Source organism: Ananas comosus, linkage group 19 (genome assembly GCF_001540865.1).
Source record: "Ananas comosus cultivar F153 linkage group 19, ASM154086v1, whole genome shotgun sequence".
In the NCBI taxonomy this organism is placed as follows: domain Eukaryota; kingdom Viridiplantae; phylum Streptophyta; class Magnoliopsida; order Poales; family Bromeliaceae; genus Ananas; species Ananas comosus.
This window is the reverse complement of record NC_033639.1, coordinates 8,515,311-8,542,423: the sequence shown is the minus strand read 5'-3', so window position 1 is coordinate 8,542,423 and position 27,113 is coordinate 8,515,311. Positions and strand designations below refer to the sequence as shown.

At 36.4% G+C, this 27,113-nt stretch overlaps 4 protein-coding genes across 7 annotated transcripts; 1 reads left to right on the top strand and 3 right to left on the bottom strand.

The window, feature by feature from the left end:
* On the bottom strand, positions 1,705-9,260 carry LOC109725040 (photosynthetic NDH subunit of subcomplex B 1, chloroplastic). 3 transcript variants are annotated; one of them, XR_002220168.1, is made up of 8 exons: positions 8,867-9,260; positions 6,255-6,536; positions 5,937-6,127; positions 5,166-5,423; positions 4,434-4,545; positions 4,210-4,295; positions 2,740-4,080; positions 1,705-1,826 (listed from the first exon to the last, which is right to left on the bottom strand). XR_002220168.1 is itself a non-coding variant. In XM_020254088.1 (7 exons), exons 1-7 carry the CDS (start codon positions 9,161-9,163, stop codon positions 3,915-3,917), a joined length of 1,392 nt encoding a protein of 463 aa, XP_020109677.1. In that variant the 5' UTR covers positions 9,164-9,260; the 3' UTR covers positions 1,705-3,914. The 3 variants fall into 3 exon arrangements, 1 of the variants encoding a protein (XP_020109677.1); XR_002220169.1 differs by having other exon boundaries at positions 4,434-4,539; XM_020254088.1 differs by having other exon boundaries at positions 1,705-4,080.
* Positions 11,552-15,857, top strand: LOC109724945 (phospholipase D Z-like). 2 transcript variants are annotated; one of them, XM_020253940.1, is made up of 7 exons: positions 11,552-11,752; positions 11,864-12,068; positions 12,721-12,922; positions 13,168-13,361; positions 13,774-13,930; positions 14,519-14,683; positions 15,113-15,857. In XM_020253940.1, exons 1-7 carry the CDS (start codon positions 11,581-11,583, stop codon positions 15,557-15,559), a joined length of 1,542 nt encoding a protein of 513 aa, XP_020109529.1. In that variant the 5' UTR covers positions 11,552-11,580; the 3' UTR covers positions 15,560-15,857. The 2 variants fall into 2 exon arrangements, with proteins under 2 accessions (XP_020109529.1, XP_020109530.1); XM_020253941.1 differs by having other exon boundaries at positions 11,553-11,752; positions 13,777-13,930.
* Positions 16,036-19,711, bottom strand: LOC109724946. The gene is made up of 8 exons (XM_020253942.1): positions 19,374-19,711; positions 19,158-19,199; positions 18,541-18,623; positions 18,313-18,414; positions 17,992-18,206; positions 17,318-17,412; positions 16,718-16,969; positions 16,036-16,382 (listed from the first exon to the last, which is right to left on the bottom strand). Exons 1-7 carry the CDS (start codon positions 19,516-19,518, stop codon positions 16,728-16,730), a joined length of 924 nt encoding a protein of 307 aa, XP_020109531.1. The 5' UTR covers positions 19,519-19,711; the 3' UTR covers positions 16,036-16,382; positions 16,718-16,727.
* LOC109724790 (atherin-like) lies at positions 23,351-24,292 on the bottom strand. The gene has a single exon (XM_020253720.1). The coding sequence runs from the start codon at positions 24,290-24,292 to the stop codon at positions 23,351-23,353; it is 942 nt and encodes a 313-aa protein (XP_020109309.1).

The window sequence follows — 27,113 nt, the reverse complement described above, 5'->3', positions numbered from 1 at the left end:
AGATATATTATATTTAATACTATAAAATAAATTTTATAAATAATATATATATATAATATAATATATATATATATATATATATATATTATATATTTATATATATATAGAATATATATATATATATTAATTAAGTCTCCTATACTATCTTATAGTACCGCGAGCTCCGGACTGTTATCTCATTTTCGTCTTAGAGGTGTTTAAATCAACGATCCACACTGTATAAACTGATCTAGAGTATTTAAAAGTTTTTAGAAATAAAATTTTATATTTTTTCGACTAGTTTAATTACTTTAATGATCAAACCATTTCAAAATTGTCAATTTTCAATAAGCTATATTAGTGAGATTTGGAGGTTAACGCTGTAGAAGAGATCTAAATTCTTTCAAATTTTGATAGAAATTAAGGTTAACATTCTTGATCTTGAATTTAAAAGTTCTATACTCAAATTTTAAAGATTATTCAATTTTTACCGTTTATTTTGACATAATTTATTTACTAAGTAAACAGTGTCCAAAAAACCTAAAATTTTATTTCTAAGAACTTCATATGCCCTAGATCAGTTTTAACGGTGTGGATTATTAATTTGAACACCCTAAAATCGAAAAAAATACTATATATATATAGTATATATATCGAAAACAATACTAGCTCGTGGACCCCGATCCTGAGCCGCGATTTTTCACTTTGAGTTTTCGTTTTTCGCAGTGATTTGGTGGAAAACGAAAAGCTTGCTTTTACGTAAAATCCGTAAAATAATTTTTCCGGCAAAATTTTTTTTCAGGGTAACCAAACACACTCTTACTGCAAAAGCAGCAAAAAGTACTTTTGACTGTTTATATATATATATATATATATATGCCATTAATGCAACATAGTTTATGCTGGGATAATGACCATAATTATTAATTAAACATGGAAAAGAGCATATAATTAATGCGAAGGAAAATTTTGAACTTTCGATGAGTTACAATTTGGTCCCGAATTTTTTGTACTTGAACAGATTAGCTCTAACCTCAAACTAATTTCTCGGAATGTCGATAGTCTACTTGGAAATGGCGCTGCAAGAAATTAGGAAAACAATCATGGATTGATATTTTTAAGTGAAACAATAATTGACCCAATTGCAATTCCTTGGAAATTCAGGGACTTCGTAGTAAAACTATACTATTTAATATCAAGCTTCTAATAACCTAATTAAATGCTTGAGATTAGTGAAAGATAACAAATATAATCTCTGTTGAGTATAAATATTAAAAATTATACCATTTAACTTAGCATCAGAGCATGACATCTCTAAGTTGGAGCCCTATCAGATTCCTTGCTTCATTTAATTTTCTGCTATTTAATTATGTGCCGTGTTTTTGGCCTATCAAAAATTTTTGAGCACAGACGCGAACGGTTCTCTAATAGCTTAAGCTTCAATTCATTATAAATATCGCATAACGACCGTTAAATTGGTTGTGAAATATACCTTTGCAACAAGGATTTTCAATAAGAATCTAAAGCTTTAACCACCAACAATAACTTCCAAAAAAAAAAAAAAAAAAAAAAACTAACAAAAGAGTTGTAATCGAAAAGAATGTGGATAATTATGTATTTTAACAATATAAGTGCCAAACAACAAGCATAAAGATTAAAGAAGGAACATTAGCCAAGATACACAAAATAAAATATCACAAATAAATTGGAGCTAGGGACAGAATATATGGAATAATCAAAATGCTCTTTGTAATGTAATATAAAACTTTGATGCATTAGAATGTAAAAAGTAAAGGCTAAATTTACAAAATCCCCCCTTGCACTTTGCCTCATGTCTCGATTACTCCCTGCGTAAAAATTTTGCTTTCTTTAGATTCTTGTACCTTTTCGCTATTTTAAATAGGTCCAAAAATTTGGCGCGACCCTTGAATTCAGATGCAAAGTTTTACTGAAATGATTTGGCATATCATATTAGTTCCATAATCGAGCAACTATCTAAGTTGCAACTTATATGATGTTATAATACATCGAAACTTAAATAAACGAGATTTTCTTCTTAACTAAAGCTATCAAAATTGACTGTTTATAGGAAAAAAATATTCATCTAACTCGTTTTCATGAAGTTTTACACCCAAACTTAGCAAAGTGTAAGGTTCAATTCGAAGCAAAATTTTACGCGATGGGGTAATTGAGACAAGAAGCAAAGTGCAAGGGGGGAATTTATAATTTAGCCAAAGGATTAGCCAAACTCCTGCAGCATGTATTGGGCCACTTGAGCACCCCAAAAAACAAAAGTAAAAATAGAAATAAAAAACTTAAAGAGGAATAGAAGGGGAACATGACACAATCACTTTTTGCATTCTTTCAAGGATAAGGATATGGTAAAGGAAAAGCCAGAGAGTTTTTTTTTAAGGAAATGCTAGTACAGTTAATATAAGATTATCTAGTAAGGTATGTTCTCTTACTTCCCTATGATATCTTCATAGATTCAATGTGGAATCATATCTTGAGCTACAGCTATGCTAACTTTGACCATCCAATGAGTGATTAGTAGTAATGTTTGTCTCAGCAAGCTTTTCTCTTGCAATCCAATAAAGAAATTGAAACTACAGCTATCATGCATAAACTATTTTCATGTGGGCATGTAAATATCTATGCAGTATTTACATTGAGTTTTCTAAGATATACTCACATTTCATGTAAAAGTTGATACATCAGCAATCTATGTTTAGGTATTTATTATGTCGCGAGCTTTTGTACCTTCGACTATGAAGACATCTTCTGACTTCAGTCGCTGGATCTGTAACAGGAAGTGGTAAGTGAATCTGCGGCAAGGCGTAAAAAGCATTGCCTTTCTATTTCAGACCAGTTAAACCTCTTAAAACTAGACAAAAATTCTGAAAAGGTGGATAAAATTTCGAGCACTGACGGATAAGCAACTGAAATTTTTGGCCCGAGAAGTAAAAGTGTAATTCATGATACAAAGGAATTCGTGCTCAAACTGAATGCTTCAAGCATAAAAACTAAGTGCTCAGGATTAGCTTGGCAATTTAGCAAACAATATTAATATTCATCAGGACAGAAAATAAGTACACACTCAAATGAGATAAACTTTCGAAGCAGAACACATTAACTGCTTTTGATATCTACTACATGGTATTGATCAATGTCCTCATCAGACTGCTAAGTTGCTACATGACAATTTCGCATAAGAAATTATTCAAATAATCCAATTTGTTTTTACCTGAAGCATACAAATATTTCTGCTTCGACCAACAGTTAAAGTAATAACATGCAACTCATGGTAAACATTAACAGAAAGTGGCTGTTAAAAAAGCATTGAGGCATTGCTGATCTTAGCAAAATATTCAAGAGATTCTGTTGGTGACTAAGTTCATGACTTATGTAATAAAAAAAGGTGTCATCTATGGAGCATAAAAGTTCTTCAGTCATGTGTATTCTGACAACTATAGTAAACAGCAAAAGCATGTTATTCAGCCTAAGAATCGGCACAACTATAGCCAACCACCAGGTTAATGCTCTTTTCTTTTTGTCCCTTTTTCTTTATTCTCAAGGTTTTCAAATTTGATGCTCCTGTCATCATTTAGCATTAAATCAACTCTTTTTACAACTACAGTATGAAGGAATAAAATTTGCTACTCATTCACACTCTAAATTTTACCCTGTTCAGATATGTTTCAAGTAATTATAAAAACTAGGCACACAGATTGAATTGAGCTTTAGGAAACTAATTTTACCAAAATAGTATATGATGAAATTGCATAACTATACTATCAACAAGATCTGAAGTAATGAATTGTTAGCATTACTTTCTCGACAACTAAATCACAAATCAAAAGGTTGGATGAGATATATCTTATCTACAAATGGCTTAAAAAAATGATAAGGGTGAGAAAGTGACGGCTCTCCTTTCTTTATGCAAAAACTAGAGATCCTTCAAACATTCTTGCTGCATTTTTCACAGCCTCAACATCAATGTCTATTAGCTTTCCTGTTTTGGAAGAAACTACGGTACATTTCTTCTCTTCTGCGTTTGGAACAAAGAGCTTCCCCTTTTCTGCTGAAGAAAACAATGCAATGCTGCCGAAAAGAACAAGAAGCAGAATAAACTTTCCCAGAAAGTATAGGATAAAGTATAGTATTACTAAAATGATTTACTGAGAGGTGGTAAGGTAATGGTGAGTCAGTAGAAGAAAAAAAATAAAGAACCTTGGTTTCTCTCGGGCATTTGCTAGTTGCACTGCTGCAGTGTTTGTGACTATAACTCCAGCCGAGTCATTTATAAGAGCTGCAAGCTGATGATTAAGAGGGGAGCACAAAAATTTGGTGAAATTTACATACATATTAAAAGTAAAAAAACAGTAAATGAAGAGGAAGTTCGTGTGGGTTTAACCAAAATAAACTGTGGGAATGAAAAAGATTGCGGTCAAGACCTGGCCGGGCGTGGTTATGAACAGAATGCTTGAATCTTCTCCAGCTACTTCCATTACATCTTCCCTCTCTTTCTCATGTGGGATGACAAAGAGAGGCCTCAAACCCCTGTTGCTGCAACCCAGACATATATGTCATGTATTGAAGTATCATTCTCCTAAAATCATACTCCAGAAAATCCTTTCGTAAGCCCACATTTTGGTAGAGTCAAGCTTTTCCAGTTTATCAAGAGATGTTATAGTGTTTCTTATAAATCCCTGAAGTAGACTTTGATCAACCATTCAAATTAATGAGACTGCTAGAGTACAATCAGTAATCAACTTTGGAGCAGAAAAAGCTCCTATCGCTAACAATTATAGATCACAAGAGATTTACATGAGGAACTTGCCGCAGCTTCAGCAAACCAATCATACAGAAAATTGAGATGTTTTAGTTTTCCCAGAGAATGCTGAAAGCATTTTTTGCTTATTTAATGAAAAAAAGTTTTTGACTGAGCCATAATAGAATTGGTCTGCATCTCTTCTCTAGTTCTCCTTTTACAAGAAAAAAGCACAAAACATCATCTTTGCTTAGCAAAGAGATGGCCAATTCTGGTTCTAATCAGTAACACGAGTGCATGAAAAATGTCAAAGAGAGGCAATTTCACTCTGCAGGACTGATACATATTCCTTTCTTTCCTCATTCTAAGAGACAATATTTATATGCCTAAAAGTAATAAGCCGCATTACGCATACCTGATCTCCTTCGCTATTTCAGCCCACACTTGAATGGGTAGTAAGCAATCATTATCCCCTCTGGATCGCATCAACGCGATCGAGTCAGACTGTATTCCGTGAATTACTACGTACTTCCCTTTCCCCACACCCGCTTTAGTGTACTTCTCTTCCACATAGGCCCGTAGCTTCTTCGAGATCGAAACTTTAAGGGGAGGCACGGGCTGCCTCGGCACGTTGCGAGCGGGCCTGCCCAACCATTCAATCATTTGGTGGTACCTGCCATGATTTTTTTCTTTTCTTAAGCAGACTGATCGATATGAGGAAATCTAGCGCTTGTTTTCCGCTACTTGAATAAATACACAACATGATACATTAGCTGCTTATCGACCTAACTACAGGATCAACTACTCTTCTCAAGAAGTAGAATCCCGATGTTCAAGCTTTTAGTTGCAACAAGAAGCAGAAATGAGCTTATGGAAAAAAAAAAATCACTCTTTAAAAGCTTTAGCTAATAGAGAACAGAGTTATTTGCTTAAATTTAACACTCAGGATATCCTACTCTGATACCAAATGAAACTCCCGGGTGGTGTTCGCTAAAATCTTAGGATACAAGAGAACCATGGATTTTAACTCAGTTTCTGCTTCAAGGTGCAAGAAGAAGTCGTTAGGATGTTTACCAGCTCTTCATCAGAAAGCTCAAATCAAACAGCACTTCTACAAAAACTCCAATCGGCTCAAATAGGCCTTATAAATATAACTAACAAAAAAAAAAAAAAAAAAAAAACTTACATATGGTATCCACCCTCCGAGAGATTCAACCCGGGGGATCTAAACGTTTCGGTGAGCAGAAGCCCTGCACCGGCCGCATTCACATTAGGGTAAACATAGCTCAGTTTGTCCCTCGCAGAGGTCATGAAGAGAAACGCCGCGTGGCCGAGCCCCGCCAGCTTCGTCGACAAGATCATATCGTAGTACCGGTTCTGTCGAACAACAACAACAACAACAACAACAACAAAAACAAAGCCTTTACGACAAAATTCTCCCTCACTGGGTAATTTCGTCGAACACGTGATAGACGGACGGAAGAGGGGCAGAATTTGAACCGACTTTGAGCAGTCCGATCATGTCCGTGTACTCCGCGGGGTCGGGAAAGTCCTCGTCGGGATCGTAGGCGTTGGCCCACCTCACGTTCTTGTTTATCTCGTACGTTTGCTTCCCCCGCGGGGCCGCGACGACGTCAACCTGGACTCCCGGGTAGCGGTCCCTGATCAGCTGGATGGCAGGGAAGAAGAGGAGGTTCTCGTACACACCGCCGGAGATCACGCAGCAGCACCGCCGCACGTCGCCGCGCACCTTCGACGCGAGCGAGTCGAGCTCCACATTGTAGCCCTAAGCGAGCGCAAACAATGCATCAAATGGCGCCAAAATATCATACTCATGTTCATATATATATACTATATATATATATAGAGAGAGAGAGAGAGAGAGAGAGAGAGTGTGTGAGTGAGAGTTGAACGCCCCTGGTTATAAAAGTACATTGAGTATCTGTGCTTATGGCTTTTTAACCTTCGAATTACCTTAAAATTTATACAATATTATTAACAATGTGTCCCACAAAGTCTTATTTACTAGTACTATACGGATCTTGAAGTGATCTGACGGCTAAAAAATTTAAACTCCTGTGGTTTAAAAAACACAAATATATATATATATAGAGAAAGATAGCATGTTATCCGCTTCGTTTATTTCATTTAGAAATAAATTTAGCTGGAAATGTGAATCAACTAGGATTCGAACTTGAGTTTCGGGTACCAACTACCAAGTCCTTTGCCACTTGCTCTACGGACGGTCAGTAAAACACAAATATTTATGCTTGTAACTTTTTAGGTGTTGCATCATCTCAAGATCTATGTAGTATTATAAAAAGTGTGTTCTGTTAAGTCTTCTTTATTAATACTACATAGATTTTGATGTGATTCAACGACTAAAAAAGGGCCTGGTGGTTGGCACCCGAGGTCCTAAGTTCGAATTCTAGTTGATTCATATTTCTAGCTAAGTTTATTTTTAAATGATATAAACAAAGCGGGTAGCGTGCTACCTATCTCTCTCAAAAAAAAAGAAGACTCAAAAATTACAAATACGTTAAGCTTTCATGCTTTTAAAAATATAAGAGCTCGAACTCTCTCTCTTTCTCTCTCAATATATATATATATATATATATATATAGTACTGAAAACTAAAGTTCGGTTGCTGTGCTATCAATAACACTATAACTTTGGTGCTACCATTATCATTCAAAACGTATATTTCTTCGTCCAATAGTCGAAAATCTAATAGTATCAGTGGCTTAGTACTATTAATAATATAGTAGCCTAGTACTTGAAAACAATATTTACTTGATATGACCAGCCGTCCCTAGAGCAAGTGGCAAAGGACTTGGTGGTTGGTATCCGAGACCCAAATTCGAATACTAGTTGATTCACATTTCTAGCTAAATTTATTTCTAAATGAAATAAACAAAGCAAGTAGCATACTACCTATCTCTAAAATATATATATATATATATATATATATATATATATATATATATACTTGACATGAATACAAATATCAGGTACCCTAGGCACCGTTTGGATAGGGGATAGAGATAACCCCTTATCCCCCTTATATCCAAACGCTAATTTTTTATCCGAGAATAGTAGTTCTTGGTTACTTATAATAACCGGGTATAACTATCTCCACCAACACCTCTATTTTCTATATAAAACTACCAACTATTTTTCTTATTCCATATTATCTATCCAAACGCTATTTTTCTTATCCCCGAGAACAACCCAATTTTCATCCAATCCAAACGCTATTTCTTTTATTCCCATACTTGTACCTATTTCTGTAATAATTAGTTCTTATTTATATCCGAACCAAACGCTACATGTACGTTTGCATTTGTTCCAAAAGTATAGAAATATAATTGGGTTTGCACTGACGAGTTTATATAGAAATCTAGGTTAAGAAAAGTTTAGAACCATGATTAGTTAATGTAAAACAATAATCTGAATAGCTTTTTTAAAGATATAAAATTGTCGGCTTTTATTCATTGATAAACAAAATTGATTTTTAGTTGTTCTCAACAACGAATTTATAGTATAGGTGTAGTCCCAACCCTTTATCTCCCAAGTATTCTTAAGTGTATCCGTCAAATATTTATCAAATATCCAGCAATTTTTTGAATTTTTACAAATATCAAGTATTCTTATAAAATATCTACATTTATATATAACGTGTATCACACGAATATTAGTATTCAATACGTATGCGATAATATATGACAAATAAAATAAAATATCTTTGCATCACAGGTGAATGTTTTTTTAGATATACAACAAGTAAAATAAAGTATTTATACATTGTAAGTGAATATTCATTTTTGAGATACAATAAGTAAAATAAAATATTTGTGCATATCGGTGATTTTTTTTTTTTTTTGATATAGAGCGAAGTAAAATAAAATATATAGGCATCATAGGCGAATATTTTGTTTCAGACAGAGCAAGTAAAATAAAGTATATATGTCCATCATAGGCGAATGTTTGTGACCCGTTTCGAAATATAAAGCAACTACTTTTCGAATTTAAGATCTTAGTTACCAATCAAGAAGTTCTTAACCAACTGTGCTAGATACAGGCGCTCTATGGAATCCGTACGTAGTAGGTGGCTACCTGGGGAAACTTGAGGAAGCCATAGGGGTTGTCGGGGTTGTCGGGGGGTCGGGGGTCCTCCTCCTGCTTGCCGTCGGCAAAGAGGGAGGTGTACTCCATGTCGGGGTCCTCGCCGTCGTCGAAGGGGTCGAGCCACGGGTTCTTCTTCCCCTTCCCGGCGGCGGCGGCGGCGAAGGTGTTCACATGGGCCCTCTTGTGGGGGAGGAGGGAGAAGGGTTTGTGGGAGGGGGAGGAGGAGAAGGAGGAGGTGGGGAGTGGGTGGGGGAGGAGGTGGGGTGGGGAAGGAGAAAAAGCCATGGGAGAGGGAGGAGTGAGTGATGATGAGTGTGTTTGTGTTGCATATTTGCAAGAAGTAGAACGTTGGGATTTTGAATGTGTGGAGGAGAGGTGGGATAAGCACACCCCGGGCTAACCTTGTTTATATACAGGGCAAAAATGTGCTGAGGACCCCCTGAAGTTTTTCAGTTTTGCAAACAAGGGCTTAAACTTTTAGGTATCGTTTAGTTCGGGAATAAGCAAAAAGTGGCTATTCCAGGAATAGGTATAAATTAAGGTATAAGCGGGGATTATATTAATTTTGTGTTTGGATGAAAATTGGATCATTCCTGGGAATAAAAAAAATAACGTTTGGTTAGATAAGATGGAATAAGAATTAAAGTGGGTAGTATAAATAAAAAATAATGGTATTATCCCTTTCTTTATATTAGAATTTGAATTTTTATATTTTATATTTATATTTTAGAATTTAAAATATAAACTTTTAAATTTTAAAATTTTAAAATCTCAAATTTACAATTTTAAAAAATTAAAATTTTAAATTTTAAACTTTAATAAATAGTTATTAATTTAGCCAATATTTTATTACTAAGTTAATTATTAATTTAGTTAATTAATTAATAAAATATTATATAATACATTAATTAATAATATTTTTTATTAAATTAGTAAAGGTATAAAGAGAAGAAATTGTTATTCCACCAAAAGGGTGGAACAACAATTCCCCACGGGTTATTCTAGAATAACCCGTTAAGAGGGGGATTAAATAAACTCATAAAGCCTTCTAGTGTTTGGATGAATTAGAGGGATAAAGTGGTCTATTCCCACTTTATCCCTCAACCAAACAATGCCTTAGGGCGTGCGTAGTTCGCTTCTTTTTTAGCCTAAAATTGAAATCGGAATGAGCGAATCCGTTTGTCGGTGTTTGGTATGCGGGAGTACCATTCTGATTCCAATTCCCGAGTGGAATGGGAATCTCACAATCACCTTTTTTTCCGAAAGTTGAATCCGGACGGAATGGATATTTATTCGGATTAAATTTATTTTTTCAGTATTTTTTAATTAAAATATGAGTTTAAATTTAGAAATTAAATTTATAATTTTAAATTTGAATTTGAATTTGAATTAAAAATTAAAATGTAGTCAAGTATTTCGAATCTAACTTATGAATTTGAATTTAAATTAAATTTTAATTTATATAAAATTTTATTCAAATTTTATTTAAAAAATTTAAATTAAATTTATGGATTCAAATTAAAATTTAAATTGTAATTTTAAGTTTGAATTTAAATAAATCAAAATCTATTTTTATATTTTGAATTATCCACTTAACTTCAAAGTTTAATTTCTTAAAAAAAATAGATTTAAAATTTTGATGTAAATTTTTAATATCAATTTGAATTTAAATTAATATATTATAAAGATAAAGTTAGTATATTAATTTGATTACGTTTTTTATATCTACCAGAACCAAACACCGATAATGAAAATGATTTATTCCGATTCCGATTGAGGTAAAGAAGATAATGACTCATTCCGATTCCGATTCCAACTTATTTTAATTTCGATTCTGATTCCGTTTCCGACTTCGAATCAAACGTGCCCTTAGTTTCGGTTGTTTTATCCCCTAAACTTTGTCGGCTCCTCAGTTGAAACTATGAATTACATAGTGCTCAACTCATAACTTCGCACTCGCTATGCGTGATGTCGAGTTTTGTTGTAGGGACAGAACTCCGGTGCATATACTATAGATTTATTAAATTGTTTAAATATAATTGATTTTATGTTATATTTTTGTGCCTATATGATTGGAAATATGAGATTGATTGAGAGAATGGTGCCGCAAACGCGCGAATGAACCAGCAGCAAGTAATAATTTTTCTTCAAAAAAAAAAAGAAAAGAAAGCTAAGAGCAGAGCTAGAATACTATGGAAAAAAATAATTTATTTATTTTCACATCGTTTCCGGTAACGGCGTATTCGAATCTACAATCCATATTATTAAACTTGATCCATATCATTTATACTTTTAAAAATTAAATTTTATATTTGTTTTGATATTATTTTTCTTAGCATTCAAATGTCTCAGAATTATTATTAATTTTAATGACCAGTATGAGTTGAATACAGAGTGCTTAATCATTAGCTAAAGATGTTGTAAACGTTCAAAATTAGTATAAATTTAAAGAATCTCAATCATATGTAGCGATATTTATTATCAATTCGAATAGTCTAACATTATAAATCATAGGCGAAAATAATACGATGTCACACAATTTTACCCTTAAATAAGGCTGAATCTCACCCCTAGAACTAAAATTTCCCTTTTAATTTGTTTTTTCATTTTTTTCCGAGTCCCTATAAATACCATGTCAACTCCCTCTCAATTCCCTCCCAAATCCATTCCAGAGAGAGAGAGAGAGAGAGAGAGAGATCTCCATGGCTCCGTCCCTCTTCGTCGTCCTCCTCCTCCTCGCGGCGCGGCCACCGCACGCCGCCGCCGCCGCCGCCGGAGCCTCCGATCTACCAGGGAAGTGTAGGGCGTGGCTCGTCCAATCCATCCCCACCGACATGCCGGATCTTCCCCGCGTCCCCGGCGTCCTCTCTTCCGGTAACGACCTCCCGCCCCTCTTCCCCCTAACCCTAATTTCGCCCAAAGCGGCGAAACTGCGGCGGTTTTTGACCTAGGGTTTTGAGCGTGCCTTGTGTGGATGGGGAGCAGGGGATGTGTTGAGGTGGCTCGCGGGGAATGCGACGGAGAATTTGGATATCCTCGCTCAGTATTGGCAATTGGTGGCCGCGCCGAAGAATCCACGGTCGGGGGATTACGGGTACTCCGATGCCGATATGGCGAGGTTCGGGGCTGATGTAGGGTTGCAGGTTTATAAGGAATTGGAGGCGGCAGCGGATCGGAAGGTCGATATCAGGCGAGTAATTTGGTTCTACTGATTGATTTATTTTCCGATTGATTTATTTTGATCCTTGTTCGAAAAATTTTGAGCTCGCAAATGAGTTCTACTACGTGTACGGTGAAATTGGTTAGCAGTTGTATTCGTGGCATAAGCTAAAAACAATATTGGTTCTGAGAAACTAGTAGAAGCTGATTCCTTTTCTACTAGGGTTTCTCGCATGCATATAACCTCAACAATGTATGATATTGCGCAATCACCTCTACTGAGTTGGTATTTGCATGCACATCCTCGAAAACCTTTCGTTGCGCGCACATTCTATCAGGGTCGTACATGCACAAACTCTTTTTTGCATGGCCATTGCAGAGGTATTTGCTCAAATAAGCGAGGGTTTCAAGGGGCACGCATGATTTGTGTGATTTTGCATATTTGTTGGGTTATATACACAAAAACACTAACACATATTGTTTCACAAGAAGATGAGTATACTGCTACAAAAAATCTTTCCTTTTTATCCAGTTTAAGAAAAGATAGAAAACGAACTCAGGAACATTTAATCATGAAAACCCCAAATGTCATTTCATCAATTCATCAATTCATCAACAAACTCAGGAACATTTAAACAAACTCAGGAACGATTAGCTTGTTAACTGTCATTTCATCAATTCAGGATTGTGCAGCACTCTGGAGTGTATCCTGATTATGTGCAAGAGCCATCTGATCTTGCTGCAGGAAGACCAAATGTGCAGAACGTGACATTACTACTCAGCAATTGGTGGGGATCAGGCATTGTTCATGCAAAAGTTTGGATATCTGATCGCAACTCTCTCTATATCGGATCGGCAAATAATGACTGGAAATCGCTCACCCAGGTATACGACTATTCATGCACATCACCAATCTTATCATGTTTAGTAGTTTCTATGTGACAGTTCATCTGCATTTACTCCATAATATTTCTAATTTGTTATACCGGAAGCTCCTTGTAAGACTGTTGAGAAAAGCAATTTAAAGCACAATTTGCCAATTACCGATTTGAATTGCATTGTCCCCACACTTGTTGTAAAGCGTTCCAATGTTATTTTCTCAAAAATTTAAAATGAAGTTTCTTTCGTAGGTGAAAGAGCTTGGGATCTATCTTGTTGGTTGTCCTAGAATAGCCAAATGGGTGGAAACATATTTTGACAATTTGATGAAACTTTCAAAGCTTAATTCAACTGAGTACACAAAAACAGTTTGGGATGACCAGTGGCAAGTTTATAGAAAAGTTCCATGCTGGTCACATTTCATCCATGAGAAAGAAAGATGCAGGTATTATTCCATTAGCTTTTATATGATGCCCATCTAATTTTTTGATGTCCTATTGTATGTTGCAAAATGTGTGTACAGTACTCAAATTTTTACTAGGTGATTTTGTGATGTATATTTTTGGTAGATAAATTAGTTTCAACTGGCGACTTTCTTATTTATTTTTCACGATGAAGATTAATTCTATTATCTGAATTCTGCAGATTCTATATAATTGTCAGATGCAGTATAAACTGTTGCAGCATTTCATTTTTCATATGACAATTTATGCTCATGCAACTAGAATTTTCTTGTGGATTTATTTGTTACCCGTGTCTGGCAACACCACCCATCCTGATTAGATACAAACACAAAATAAAACCTTAAGTGTGAATTTTCTATTTTTCCTATTTAATTGTTGTATTCCGTCTCCTAGCAGGTCGCCTCTGCCACCTTCTATTGAGGTCCCACAAGTTAATGGCTACCCAGCTCTATTAGACCCTTTTATGTTTCAAATTCCATTTGAGACTCCCGGATGTAATACGTCTGCTCGAGCGAACTACTCCAGCTACCTTTCATTTGCTCCACCGGAGGTAGAGATCACATTTCCTATTTTTACATTCCGAACTTATTTTTTTTCTATGGGATTATGAGCTATCAGGTAGTTACATATTAGAAGGGCCATGTAGATCTCCATCTATGGTTCCTATCTAATGTTACTGATCAAGGCTCAACATTTCAGTCTTGGTTTCTATTTATTGACGACTCTTAAGAGTTGTGGTGATTTATGTTTTGCGTCTCAAATAGAAATGTTTTCTTTTCCATTTGCACATCTTTTCACTTAATAATTGATTGTGTTACTACTTAGGAGAGTAAATTCTCACATGAATTCTATTATCCGTTCAAATTTTTGCGTGCAGTTACTATAGTATAATAAAAACTTCATTGCAAAATTTTTAACAAAATTAAAACCTATAAATTTTCGAAACCGATAATCATGATGTAATCATCATGAACCTCGCAAAAATTATTATTCCATGAGAACATTGTATACCATGAACTTATAAAACTGATAAAGTAGTTTTCTTACCATAACTGTTGTATCTTCCTCGACATATAGTGTGCCAACAGCAGAGACGCAAGAAGTTGGTGTCAAAAATTTTCCCTTCTATTTTGTGCAGCTGTTATTTGGTAAGTTCCAGGCAGATGAACAAGGATGGGTTGAGACAATCAAATCCGTGAAGGCCGGAGGAACTGTCCGGATTAGTACCATGGATTGGCTTGGGCAATCTCAGTTTACACAGCAAACAATTTACTGGCCATCTCTATCATCAGCAATATCAGAGGTACTCTATTATTGTTTCGATATGCCATATTATCCCTTAAGAAAATGCATGTTTTTCTCAGTCATGATCTTTTCTTTGTCGACCAAGTGTGAATTTTTGATATGATGCATGTTAAATTATTATCTGTTCGACGCCTTTGAATTGGCTTTACTCTTGGTTTGATCAATTTCCAATCTAACCCCCCTGTGAACCGTCTCAAACTTTACGTGTGTCTTTCGGACTTGTTTGGTGTTTGGGATATCAACTCTGAAGTGAGAATTTTAAAACTGCAAATCCAATTTGTACTTCAAATTTCTGGACAGACTAGTATACCATTTTCCCCATGATACTCCCAATCATTATGATGTTAACAATTCATACCTAAATCCTTCTGTTTATTGTTTCATTTGGAATTTACTGATTCCAGTAACCTAAAATATCGATTAACAGGTTGCATTCTCTAAAAATGCGACAGTCCACCTCCTTGTCGCTTACTGGGCACACTCTATCGACAATGCTGACCAGTATCTCAAGAACCTTCTTTACTCAAATATCCTTTGTACATCCTCCAAGTACAACAACTGCGGCGGTAAAATTGAGATCAAGTACTACATGATACCTGGATACAACAAAACCGGACCCGCCATTCTGAATGGGAATGCTACTGGGAATTTATACCCAGCTTATACTAGGGTTAATCATGGGAAATATGCAGTTAGTGATGTTAGGGCACATATAGGGACCAGCAATCTTGTATGGGATTACTTCTATTCGACAGCTGGTGTGAGCTTTGGTACACACCATCCTGCTATTGTGGCTCAGTTGCAGGAGATTTTCAATGCGGATTGGAATTCACCATATGCTGTTCCAGTTAAGCCATTGCAGTCGTCGGCATAAATGAAAAGCAAACAAAGAATATCCAAAAATTGATGGGTGGGCTGTTTTTGATTCAGATCATAAGCTCTATGGGAAAAGGTTTCTAATTTATGAAGGTTACAGTGATCAAATGGTCTGCTATGGAAATAATTGCACTTGTAAGTTCAGGAAGTTCAATTCTTTGGTTATTTCCTGATTGGTGTCTTGTATATCTCTGTTTCAAATAAATTTAAAATATTGTTCTACTTGCATGTGTTGTATCATCTAATTCATGTTACTGAAGAAATATTGAAACAAATAAATTGGAAACATTGTTCTACTTGTATATGTGTATAATGTTATTCACATTACTGAAGTAATATTGACAAACTTTATGGCCAATGAGATACTCTTTTGAGTTCTTTTCTTTTTTCTTCTTGGATCTCCAAATTTCCCTTGGAAAACAAGAAAACCATAAAAAAGAGAACCAAAATAATAAACAAACAAGAAGGCTTGAATTCCGGAATATTCAGTGCATAAACCTCTTTTACAATGCTGTATATTATAAAAGAGGATAACAGAATCAAAGATCTTAGCATACAATCAAAGATCACCAAGTATTCTTTCAGCTGAAGAATGAACGATTTCGCACTCGGAAAGAAGTCTTAAAGGATGAATTCAGTTGCTTACATAATCACATACAGATTGCTATCAATATACGTCCAGAACATTGATCCATGAAGAACAAAATTGGATCATCTTCAGAAGCCGAAAATGTTGGTCGAAATGGAATCCACCATGCAAGCCGCAACAAGCAGGTTTTGTAGGATCGAGATCTCAAAAGCCTATTGAATGTTCTTCATGACTGTAGAGAAAACACCATTGTTGAACCAAACCCTCAAAATTTATCTTCAAGATATAGTTCAAAAATCACATATTTACATAAATACCTTTGTAACATCTGAAATTGCATAGATAATCATGCTATATAAATGCAGATTCTTTCAAAAAATAACCATTGGGTTGGGGGGAGCCATCCGACTCATGAGGGGGTGATTTGTATTAGACAAGTTTTTTGAAATAAGAGATTTCTCATTTTGCAGGGAACATACGTAAATAGCTAACTTTGCAGGGTTACGTATCTAAATAACTCAAAAATTGAAATAAGGAACAAGGAGAATTTAGAAAGGCGTGATAAACCTTCATTTACTTAAGCAGTTGCTTCGAGAGGCCGTACAGCGCGAGGAAGCAGAAACTCGGCAAAGATAGGATAATGAGAGGATGGGTAGAGACCATGGACATTGTCATTTATGACTTCACAAAGAACCGGGACTAGTGAGCGGCCTCTGAAGAGGACCCAATCAATATGCAAATCCTGAGTTTGCCGATCCCAGCAGAGGCAAAGAGCTCTAAAAATTAGCTTCATGAACTCCACAGCACCTTGTTTATCACCTGCAATGCCAGTACATAATTTGTAGGCACTAGAAGTCTTATATAAAGAGAATTTCAAGGCCATGGATGAAGGCTTTTCCTGATCTTATCTTCTTTTTTTTGTTTTTTTTTTCCCCCAACTTTATGATATCACTAAGAAACAAGCTCTCACATGATTTACTGGGCAATATGCGCACCCCCCATGGACATTACTGATTTCAGAAGGAAGATGCATGAAATCGCGCAAATAATGTAAGATTACAGAAAACCATTTACTCCCCCTTTAACCACTTCTTTTTCATTTACGGAAACAGATAAACAATAAAAGAGCTTGCTTCTTTAAAACTTAGCTTAATAAAAAGGAGTTACCCTTGAACCCATGATATGTGCGTATCAGTGAGACATTTTTCCGCACCCGGGCATTTGGCCATGCATCTCTCATGTCACCGACAACTCCATGTTCTCTGTAATCAGATCAGTGAGAACCACCAACAGGTAAACACTCAAGCAAGAGCGCATTCAGCTTAAGAGTGAAGAGATTATTGTATGCAAGATACCCAAGAGAAGTAATGTAGGGTCAAACTACAAGAGCTTTATAAGTATCATTCGTCATGATGAAACAGGACAACAAGGCACTGTGATGGTATACTTGAAATTGGTAATAAACCAAGAAAAATAAGCTCGGCCAGAGGATGATGCAAATCTCTCTCCGGCTACAAGGTATTACAACTTTGACTGCCATTAGACCAAACACAAGCGAAATCTCACGGAATCATTTTCAGCATCCAATTTGAGAATCTTACAAGGTGTGAAATTTATAAATCAGAGTAACTCCTATAATATACTAAGCTTGTTGAAAGAAAGTCGTCGTGAAGAAGCACTATACTTAAAACTCTTATGTTTTGAAGATAAAAGTCTTCATTAGTGAATGCAAAAGGCTAAGATAAATTCTGCTAGAAACTATCACCTTAAAAATCAGACCGAGAAGTTATTAAATCTTCTTTAGAATATGCAAATATCACCGTAAACAAGGCAGGTTATACCTGGATCGACCAAGTAGAAAACGTCCGGTCATAGACTCCTTTTGTGTGTTGAATCCTCCACAATAGACAACAGGCAAGTTAGGTGGCAAGGAGGCTATATGTTGCCATGTTAGCAAAGCACTTCGTCTCCGTGCACGAGGGCTAAACTCATCGAGATTTGTGTTCACAATTTGGAAGCTAAACCCGGGTGGTTCGACCCTTTTGAGTTGAAATGTGTATAGATCACGTCAAAGAAGCAAAATAGCAACTCAAATTCCATATTCCGAACAAGCAGCAATTAGTGACCATTTGTTACATTCATACAAAGATTTTAAAGGATATAGCCCACGTAGCAATGCACGGCACTTGCGATCCCCACGACATGCTCCCTGGAATGGAAGGAGCTTCGGATAACCAAAATGTTCCACCTTCAAGTAGCTCAACCTTCATAAAACCAATCGATAATTCAATTCATTCAGGAATGAATATTGTTTCCAAAGCCAACATAAAAGAAGTATTAAAAACAAAGTTCTTTTGAAGAATTTAACACCGCATTGCTACGAACTCTACCTTGTCCTTCTCATAGAAGATAGTACAATGTTCATCAGTGGTGTCTTGCGATCCTTTCCTCGAGATCCCAAATTGGCCGTACCCTGGAAAATTAAATAAAAATGGTTGATAGCAAGGAACAAACTTCTTATAAATAGACAGGTTTTGGATAAAAGCATAGTTCTCTGGCTCCTAGAATAGCTTCTCTACTCTAAAATGCAGAAGCTTTTAAAAACCAATCATTTGGCCGACGGACAGTGTGGAGCTGTTGCTATGGCAGTTCTTAGAATTTACACATTATAAGAACTGTGATACCGAGTTGGCGTTTTTTCCTAGGAACGCCAAATTGAGAATTTTGGCCCCGAAAGTAGAACATCTAATTCGAAACTTTTACTTAAAAATTTTTAAAAAAATATTATTAGTGCTTCTTCGAAAAGCTCTTCTGATGAAGCACCGGCAGAAATGGGCACTTTTGACAGATCAACATTGTCCTGGGAAGCGGATTCTCGACTTGACAACTACTTTTTTCTATCAATTACTCCTTAAAGCAGCTATATTTACCAATGATTCGTGTTAATCTAAAAAAACACAAAAATAAACAAAAATAAAATGGGTTCTACTAAATTCACAAACTTTACCTGGCAAATACTGCTGAAGATACTCCAACTGCCATTTCAACCCTACAGAAAACAGGGATGGGAACAAAAAAAAAAAACCATCAAGCAAAAACTCTCCTTTTTGAATCAAAACCCCTAAAACTAGTAGTAATCCCAACTAACGGGGAAAAACCCGTAAGAAAAAAAAAAGCCCTTTTTTGAAAAAAAAAAATCCAAAACCCCGAAACTAGTGGGGACCTTGTTGGGTACATAGTATGGTAGGGGAATAGCTCGTGATGACGCTGATGCAGAGATCTCGACGCTTCTCCCACGAATTAGGGCTCTCCGTGGGCTGATCCCCTTCGTGGAGGTTGAGGCTCATCACCGTAATCGACACGCTCATCTCCCTCTCCCTCTAATCTCTACTCTCTACTCTCTACTCTCTCTCTCTCTAGGATCGAATCGAAGAAGAAAAAGAGCCGATGATGAGAGAGAAGACGAGGAGGACGACGACGACGAAGAAGAAGAAGAAGAAGAAGAAGAAGAAGAGGGGAATCTACACGATCAACATGAGCTCCGAAGCAAAGAATAACACCCCAAAAAAAAGGAAAAAAAAAGAAAAAAAAAAAGGTGCTTTTTTTAGAGAGAGAAAGAGAGAGAGGGGGGTTTTATGGTGTCTTCGACAGGGGAGAGAGATTTAGGGAACGGGCGATCGTGGCCGTTCTTTTATTAGACATGTCCTGGATGAACGGACGTGATGGGATACATCGTACACATTTTGTTTTTATTTTATTAAAAAATATTTTACTATCCAATAAGATGGTAAAATAAAATTTCTAAGTTTAAATTTTGAACCACGAACTGATAAAATAAAAATAAATTAATTTTTTACTTAATACTGTGTACTTTAAAAAAAAAAAAAAGGTTAATTACACCGTAGTCCCCAACCTACTTACTAATTTTCACTTGGGTCTCCAACTTTTTTTTTTGTAATTGAGTCTCTAACCGCTTGGTTTTATTACAATTACATTCCAACCGTTAAAAAAACTGTTAAAATTAACAAAATTACCACGTCAGCATCTATTTGACAATCTTTTCCATGTCAATTTAGGTCCCTAAACTTTGCACAATTTTTATTTTAGTCTCTAAAAATAAAAATTCAAAATTTTAAATTTAAATTCAAAAATATTATTAAAATTAAAATTTTAAACTAACGAGAAATTAGAATTTTGAATTTGAATTTGAATTTAAATTCAAATTATAAATTTAAATTTTTAATTGAATCTAAATTTTGAATTCAAACTTAAAATTTTGATTTTGATTTTGATATTTTAATTTACATTTAAAATGAAAGTTTTGAAACCGAAATTTAAATTTAAAATTTGAATTTAAATTTAAAATCATATTCAAAATTTTGATTTTAAATTTTAAATTTGAATTCAAAATTTAAATTTAAAATTGTAAGATTTGGATTTCAATTCCCTAAAATTGAATTAAACTTTCGAATTCAAATTCACATTTTGATTTGAAATTTCAAATCGAAGTTTGAAATTAAATTAGAATTTATAATTCCAAATGTGAATTTGAATTTAAAATAAAAATTTAATATTAAATCAAAATCGGAATTTGAATTCCAATTTAAATTGAATCCCAAATCAAAATTTAAATTTAAAATTTTAAAAATTAAATTAAAAAAAATTGAATTTATAAATTTAATGAGTTAATTACACCATTGGCCTCAACCTTTGCACCGTTTTTCAATTTGGTCCCCCAACTTTTTTTTTTTGCAATCTGCTGACACAGCGCCATCTGTCGCTAACATGGCGGCCTCCGTGGTGCTGACGTGGCATTTTCTGAACATTTTAACAGCTATCTGTGAACTATGAAATATCAAAAGATTAGGCGACTTGATTGCAAAAAAAAAAAAAAAAATGTTGGAGACCAAATTGAAAAACTGTGTAAAAGTTAGGGACCATTGGTGTAATTAACCCCATTAAAAGAGCATAATTAACTAATTCTGTGATTATCAAAAAAATATTATTTTATTATTCTATTGATAGTCAGGTCTTTTCACCAAAATAAAAATAAAGCACAGAAAAGCAGAGCATGATTTTTTACACCACAGCCAGTCAGCCACAGAGTGTAAGTCAAAATGAGTTAAACGACAGAAGGGCAATTTGAAGCTTACCCTTTCTTCTTTTTTCTCTACGTACTGAAGTTAATAAACTTATGAAACTCTATTTAAAATTACAGGCAAATTACCATGACTTTCTGTGTACGTACGTATTGCGTAATAATAACGAATTTGTTATGATATATATTTTATAATTTTAATAAAAATAAAAAATATATGTTTATATATTGAGAAAACTTTACAAATTCTCTCCTTGTGGTTTCACTTTTTCTTACTTTAGTATCCTGTGATTTAAAGTGTATTAAGTTAGTACTCTGTGATTTCGTATTTTCTCACTTCAGTACCTCGTGGTGTAAAGTGTATCAAGTTAATACCTTATGGTTTCACACTTTCTCACTTTAGTACTCTGTAGTTTAATATTTCATTCGAAAAAAAATAAAATCATAGGGTACTAATTGATACAAAAATAAAATTACAGGGTACTAACTTGATACAAAAATAAAATCACAGAGTACTAATTTGATACACTTAAAACCACAGGATACTAAAGTGAGAAAATGTGAAACCAAATAGTACTAATTTAAGACACTTTAAATTACAGAGTACTAAAATAAAAAAGTATGAAACCACTTGGGAGCTTTAAAGTTTTCCCTAAAACTTTTCTGCATACAACAATTTTTTTGTGCACAAAATTATTAAAAGATCGCACCCAATTGGCGCTCAGGGTGCATAAATTAAATTTTATACGCACAAAATTATAGAAAAAAAAATTACAGGATTTCTACGTAAGAATTTTCTGTGCACAAATATAAAAAAAAAACTACACCTGTCGGCATTATGCGTTTTCTACGGATAAAATTTTCTGCACACAAAATTGTGATGCTTTCGAGAGATTGCTTAGTTTCGTACTTCTTTGTGTAGCATTATATATTAAAGTTTTCGCTCTTTTGTAAATTTTTGTGAATTAAAGACGCTTCAAAAAATATTATTTTTTAAAGCTCCCCATAATATAGCAAATACTGGCGCTTTAAAAAATTTTGTCATATGAAACTTGTAATATAACAAATACTGACACTTCAAAAACGTCGTCATATAAACTCTCTATTATATCAAATTAATTTATTAAATAATAAAGTTTACTATTAGTTTTAATTATTTGACGCTTTAAAGTATCAGAAAATATTATATAGACGTTTGGTATAAGCGTAAGTACATACGCGACAGCTCTTCATTTGCTGATATTTTAACTGACACTTTCAAATATGATGCTAGACTACATTGGGACGCTTTTAAACATCATTAAATATGGAAAAAAAAACGTCCTTAAATGCTAATTTTCTTTTGTATGAATAAATATAAATTTTACACCTTAATCTTTTTATGGCTAGGATTAACTCGCCTGTCTTATTATTATTTTTTGATGCTAATAAAAGTTGGCCAATTTGTATAAAAAATCCACTTATTTTAGGCTTTTGCAAAATCGGGCCACTTTTTTCGTTTTTGCAGATTCGGTCCGCTTTTTTAGCAAACTAACCAAAATACCCTTATTACTTTTTCTCTTTCCTCTTTCTCTCTCCTCTTCGTTCTCTCGTTCTTTTTTTTTTCCGCCGGAAAAAAAAAGCGAAGCCAGGCGGAGCAATTTTTTCTTCTCTTTTTCTTTTTCTTCTTCTTCTTCCTCCTGCTGGAGCACCCTTTTTTTTTCCCTCTTCTTCTTCTTCTTCTTCTTCTTCTTCTTCCTGTAAGAGCACGGAGCGCGCCACGGCGACTTCCGGCCTCGCCAAGCAGCGTCCACCGGGCGGCGTTCTGCAGGGAGGGGTCGGCACCAGCGACTGCGAGCACCGCGGCGAAGGTGGGAGCCCGCGGGAGGCGGGCGGCGAGGTGGAGCGGGGTGTCGCAGCCGGGGACGTCGCGCCGGTCGAGGGCGGCGGTCACGCACGCCGCCCGGCGCTCCGCGGGCCGCGTGCACCGTTAATGGTGTAATTACGCTATTACACCATTAATGGTGTAATGGTGTAATTTCACCATTAATGGTGTAACCATTGCACCATTAGTGGTGTAATTACACCATTACACCATTAATGGTGTAATTACACATTAACCATTATGGTGTAATGGTGTAATTACACCTTAACGATGCACGCGGCCCGCGGGAGCAGAGCGCGGGTGGAGCTCCGGCGCCGCCGCAGGTGAAGCCATGCTCGCCAAACGCGCGGTCGTGGCGCGCAGTTGCAAAAGTGGGAAGATGCCATCCCACTCGTGGATGACAGGCCCCTCTCCTCCGCCTCCGCCTGTCCTCGCTTCTCCAGAATCCTCCCCTCCGACCGCTTATGTCCTCGACTTCTCCCAAAGTAGAAGCCGAAGCAGAAGCAGAAAACAGAAGCGGGGCGAAGGATGACGGCCTGCCTCCCTCACCGCCACGGTCCCGCGTCGCCGTAGCCGCCACGCGATGCGCGGATTGTCCGTGAGCATCGCTCCTCGGCGACGCCGCCCCACGGCGGTGAGGCGGGGGACAAGGTGCGGCCCGGAGAGCCGCCGCGGCGTGGGCGGGGGGGGGAGGAGACGCTGGTGTTGGGAGGAGAAGCAAGGCGAGGACGCCCGGGTGTCGATCGCGCGCAGGCCGGCGATACTCGAGCAGCACTTGCGAGCGGCGGCGGGTGGGCGGCCGCCGGCGAACGAAGGCCGCGACGGCCGCACAGGGGGGGAGAGGGTGCGGCGATCGGCGGCGGCCAACAACGGCGGCGAAAAAAGCTTGGCGCGGCGATGCGCCCCCGAGCGAGCTCATGGCCACGGAGCTCGGGGGGGCGCTTGCGGCCGCTACGGGCCGGTGCACAGCGGCGGCCTGCGGGGCGCGGGTCGACGGAGGCGCGGGGAGGTCTGGGGTTCGCAGAGCTTCGAGGCTCGGCCGGTGCACGCCACCCTCCCTCTCCGTCGCAATCGCACGCGGAGGAGGCCACGGTCGACCCGGCGGCCTCGCGCGTGGGCGCTCGCTGTCCCGCGGCTGGCCGTTCTTACATATGGTGTAAATGGTGCACGCATTAACCATAATACGGTGTAATGGTTATACCTTAATGTGGTAATGGTGCACGCATTACACCATTAATGGTGAAATTACAATCTTCTATTAATGGTGTGTAATGGTGTAATTACACCATTAACGTGCACGGCGCCGCGGAGCGGAGCGCGGGTGGAGCTTCCCGCCGGGCGCACGACGAGGAGGGGATGACGACGACAGCGGCGGCAGGTCTGCTGGCTGCTTGCTGCTTGAAGAGGATGCGGGTGGCGCCGGCGGCGCAATCGTTGGAAGGAGCGAGGGGAGGGAGGGCGGCCGGCGGAGACCGGAGACGCGAGGGAGGGGTTGACGGCGTGGAGGCTCGTCGGGCTTGTGGTGAGCAGAAGCAGACGCGGCGGGCGCAGCCGTCCGTCTTGCAGAGGCGGGTGCGGTACTGGGCCGGGTGGAGCCAGGACTCGAACAGCCGGTCACGAGGAGTGAAGAAGAAGAAGAAGAAGAAGAAGAAAAGAAGAGGGAAAAAAAAAAGGTGCTCCAGTAGGAGGAAGAAGAAGAAGAAAAAGAAAAAGAGAAAAAAAAAATTGCTCCGCCTGGCCTTCGCTTTTTTTTTCTGGCGGAAAAAAAAAAGAACGAGAGAACGAAGAGGAGAGAGAAAGAGGAAAGAGAAAAAGTAATAAGGGTATTTTGGTCAGTTTGCTGAAAAAGCGAATCGAATCTGCAAAAATGAAAAAGGTGGCCCGATTTTGCAAAAGCCCAAAATAAGTGGATTTTTTATGCAAATTGGCCATAAAAGTTCGATGAGATTTTGTTAATCTTTGGATTCAAGAATGTAAGATTAACAATTATATTAGGGGTACACAGGTAGCATTCTTCATTCAAATAAGTTAAAATATAGGGAAAACTTCAAATACTCTCCTTGTGGTTTTACTTTTTCTCACTTTAGTACCCTATGGTTTAAAGTGTATTAAGTTAGTACCCTATGGTTTTGTACTTTTTCACTTTAGTACCCTGTAGTTTGTACTTTTTCACATTAGTATTCTGTGGTTTAAAGTGTATCAAGTTAGTACCCTGTGGTTTTATACTTTTTCACTTTAGTACCCTATGGTTTAAAGTGCATCAAGTTAGTACCCTGTGGTTTCTCACTTTAGTACCCTGTTGTTTAAAAACCACAGGATACAAACTTGATACAAAAATAAAACCACAAAGTACGAACTTGATACACTTTAAACCACAGGGTATTAAAGTGAGAAAGTGCGAAACCACAGGATATTAACTTGATTCACAGTACACTTTAAACTACGGGATACTAAAATAAAAAAATACAAAACCATGGAGGGTTTTTTAAAGTTTTCCCTAGAATATAAGCGTGCAGCTTTGAAATAGGTCCCTCGAGTTCAATATATATTATTATTTTTTGGATTAAATGCATTGACACTTTCTAAACAAGACTCCTAACAAAGAATACTTCAAACCTGAAATGTTGATGATTAGACTCTTCAAACTCTATCAAATAGTTTGATTAACCCTTTCTCTCAGGTTGTCAAAAATATATCTTCTTTTTTTCTTTTTCTTTTTTTGTGAAAGCACTGCACGCTATCTGTTTTGTCCTTTTATTTTTAGAATGAACCTAGCTGAAAATATGAAGTAACTAAATTTTAAACTTAAAATCTCAAATACCAGCTCTTAAGCTCTTTATCACCTGCGTTAGGAACAGTCATTTGTTTGAGGAGTCGAATATATTGAATTATTTTTATAAAGTTTAGAAGAATCTAATTACCTAAGTAGAAATTTAAGGACCTCTAACTCCAAAGTTTAGGAGGTGCTCACATATATTTTTTTTTCTTCTTTCTTTATTCATACTTTCTATTTTTTAATTTAAGCTATTTTATTTAGTTTGGTTAAATTTTATTACATGTAACAACTCCATAAACTATAGCTATTAATTATTCGAATTTAATTCACTAAAACTTAGTAATTAAAATCATTCAATTTGATAAATTTATCATAGTTTTTTTAAAAAAATTGATTTAATCGACTTAACTTAGTTGGCCTTTTTGCATAAAAGATTTATTATTTTTGTATTTTTGCAAAATCGTATTGCCTTTTTAGATTTTATATATTTGGACCGAATTTTTAAAATTAAGAAATCCTTATTCTCTCTTTCCTTCCCTTTTATTTTCCCCTCCCGCTTTTTCCTCTCTCCTACTCTTCCACCACCACACGTCGTCGTCACGCTCCTTCTCTCTAACTTGCTCGCATCTCTACTACCGCCGATGGCGGTGACACAGACTCAAACATGTCACAAATCGGGAAGGTAAGAGCATAAATAGCGACACAGTTTGAGGTGGTGGGGCGTAGAGGAGGAGAAGGGATCGAGGGATAGGAAGGAAGAGATCAGAGAGGACGGGGACATTAATATTCCTCTCTTCCTTCTTTTATTTTTTTATTCTTTCTTCATTAAAAAAAATAAAATATTACATTATTTGACTGTATATTGCACTACTTAATTTGGTGCAATACATTGTATAACATACTGTCAAATAGTGTAATATTATTTTTAATATTGCACTATTTGACTATATGCTGCATTCAGTATGTTGTATTATATTTGTAATTTTATATACTATACTTATTAAATAGAAGTATACTTATTAAATAGCACTATATATAATCAAATAGTGCAATATTTTATTTTTTTAACAAAAAAGGAACAAAGAAAAAATAAGAAGGGAAGAATATCGACGATCTTTTAATGCTGTACGCATATTATTGTCGTTGTCATAATCTCGACCTCATCGACCTCTGCCCCACCATCGTCAAAAAAGAACCCTTCCAAAATCACCACCCTCACATTCGC

Coding starts and splice junctions, on each gene's coding strand:
- LOC109725040 (XM_020254088.1), bottom strand. CDS start 9,163: ATGGCTTTTTCTCCTTCCCCACCCCACCTCCTCCCCCACCCACTCCCC. Junction 6,128..6,254: donor ACATGATCGGACTGCTCAAA/GTCGGTTCAAAT, acceptor GTTGTTCGACAG/AACCGGTACTACGATATGAT. Junction 4,546..5,165: donor GAAATAGCGAAGGAGATCAG/GTATGCGTAATG, acceptor TCTGGGTTGCAG/CAACAGGGGTTTGAGGCCTC.
- LOC109724945 (XM_020253940.1), top strand. CDS start 11,581: ATGGCTCCGTCCCTCTTCGTCGTCCTCCTCCTCCTCGCGGCGCGGCCA. Junction 11,753..11,863: donor CCCCGGCGTCCTCTCTTCCG/GTAACGACCTCC, acceptor GATGGGGAGCAG/GGGATGTGTTGAGGTGGCTC. Junction 13,362..13,773: donor CATGAGAAAGAAAGATGCAG/GTATTATTCCAT, acceptor TCCGTCTCCTAG/CAGGTCGCCTCTGCCACCTT.
- LOC109724946 (XM_020253942.1), bottom strand. CDS start 19,518: ATGAGCGTGTCGATTACGGTGATGAGCCTCAACCTCCACGAAGGGGAT. Junction 19,200..19,373: donor CATACTATGTACCCAACAAG/GTCCCCACTAGT, acceptor TGTTTTCTGTAG/GGTTGAAATGGCAGTTGGAG. Junction 17,413..17,991: donor TTTCTACTTGGTCGATCCAG/GTATAACCTGCC, acceptor ATCTGATTACAG/AGAACATGGAGTTGTCGGTG.
- LOC109724790 (XM_020253720.1), bottom strand. CDS start 24,292: ATGGTTAATGCGTGCACCATTTACACCATATGTAAGAACGGCCAGCCG.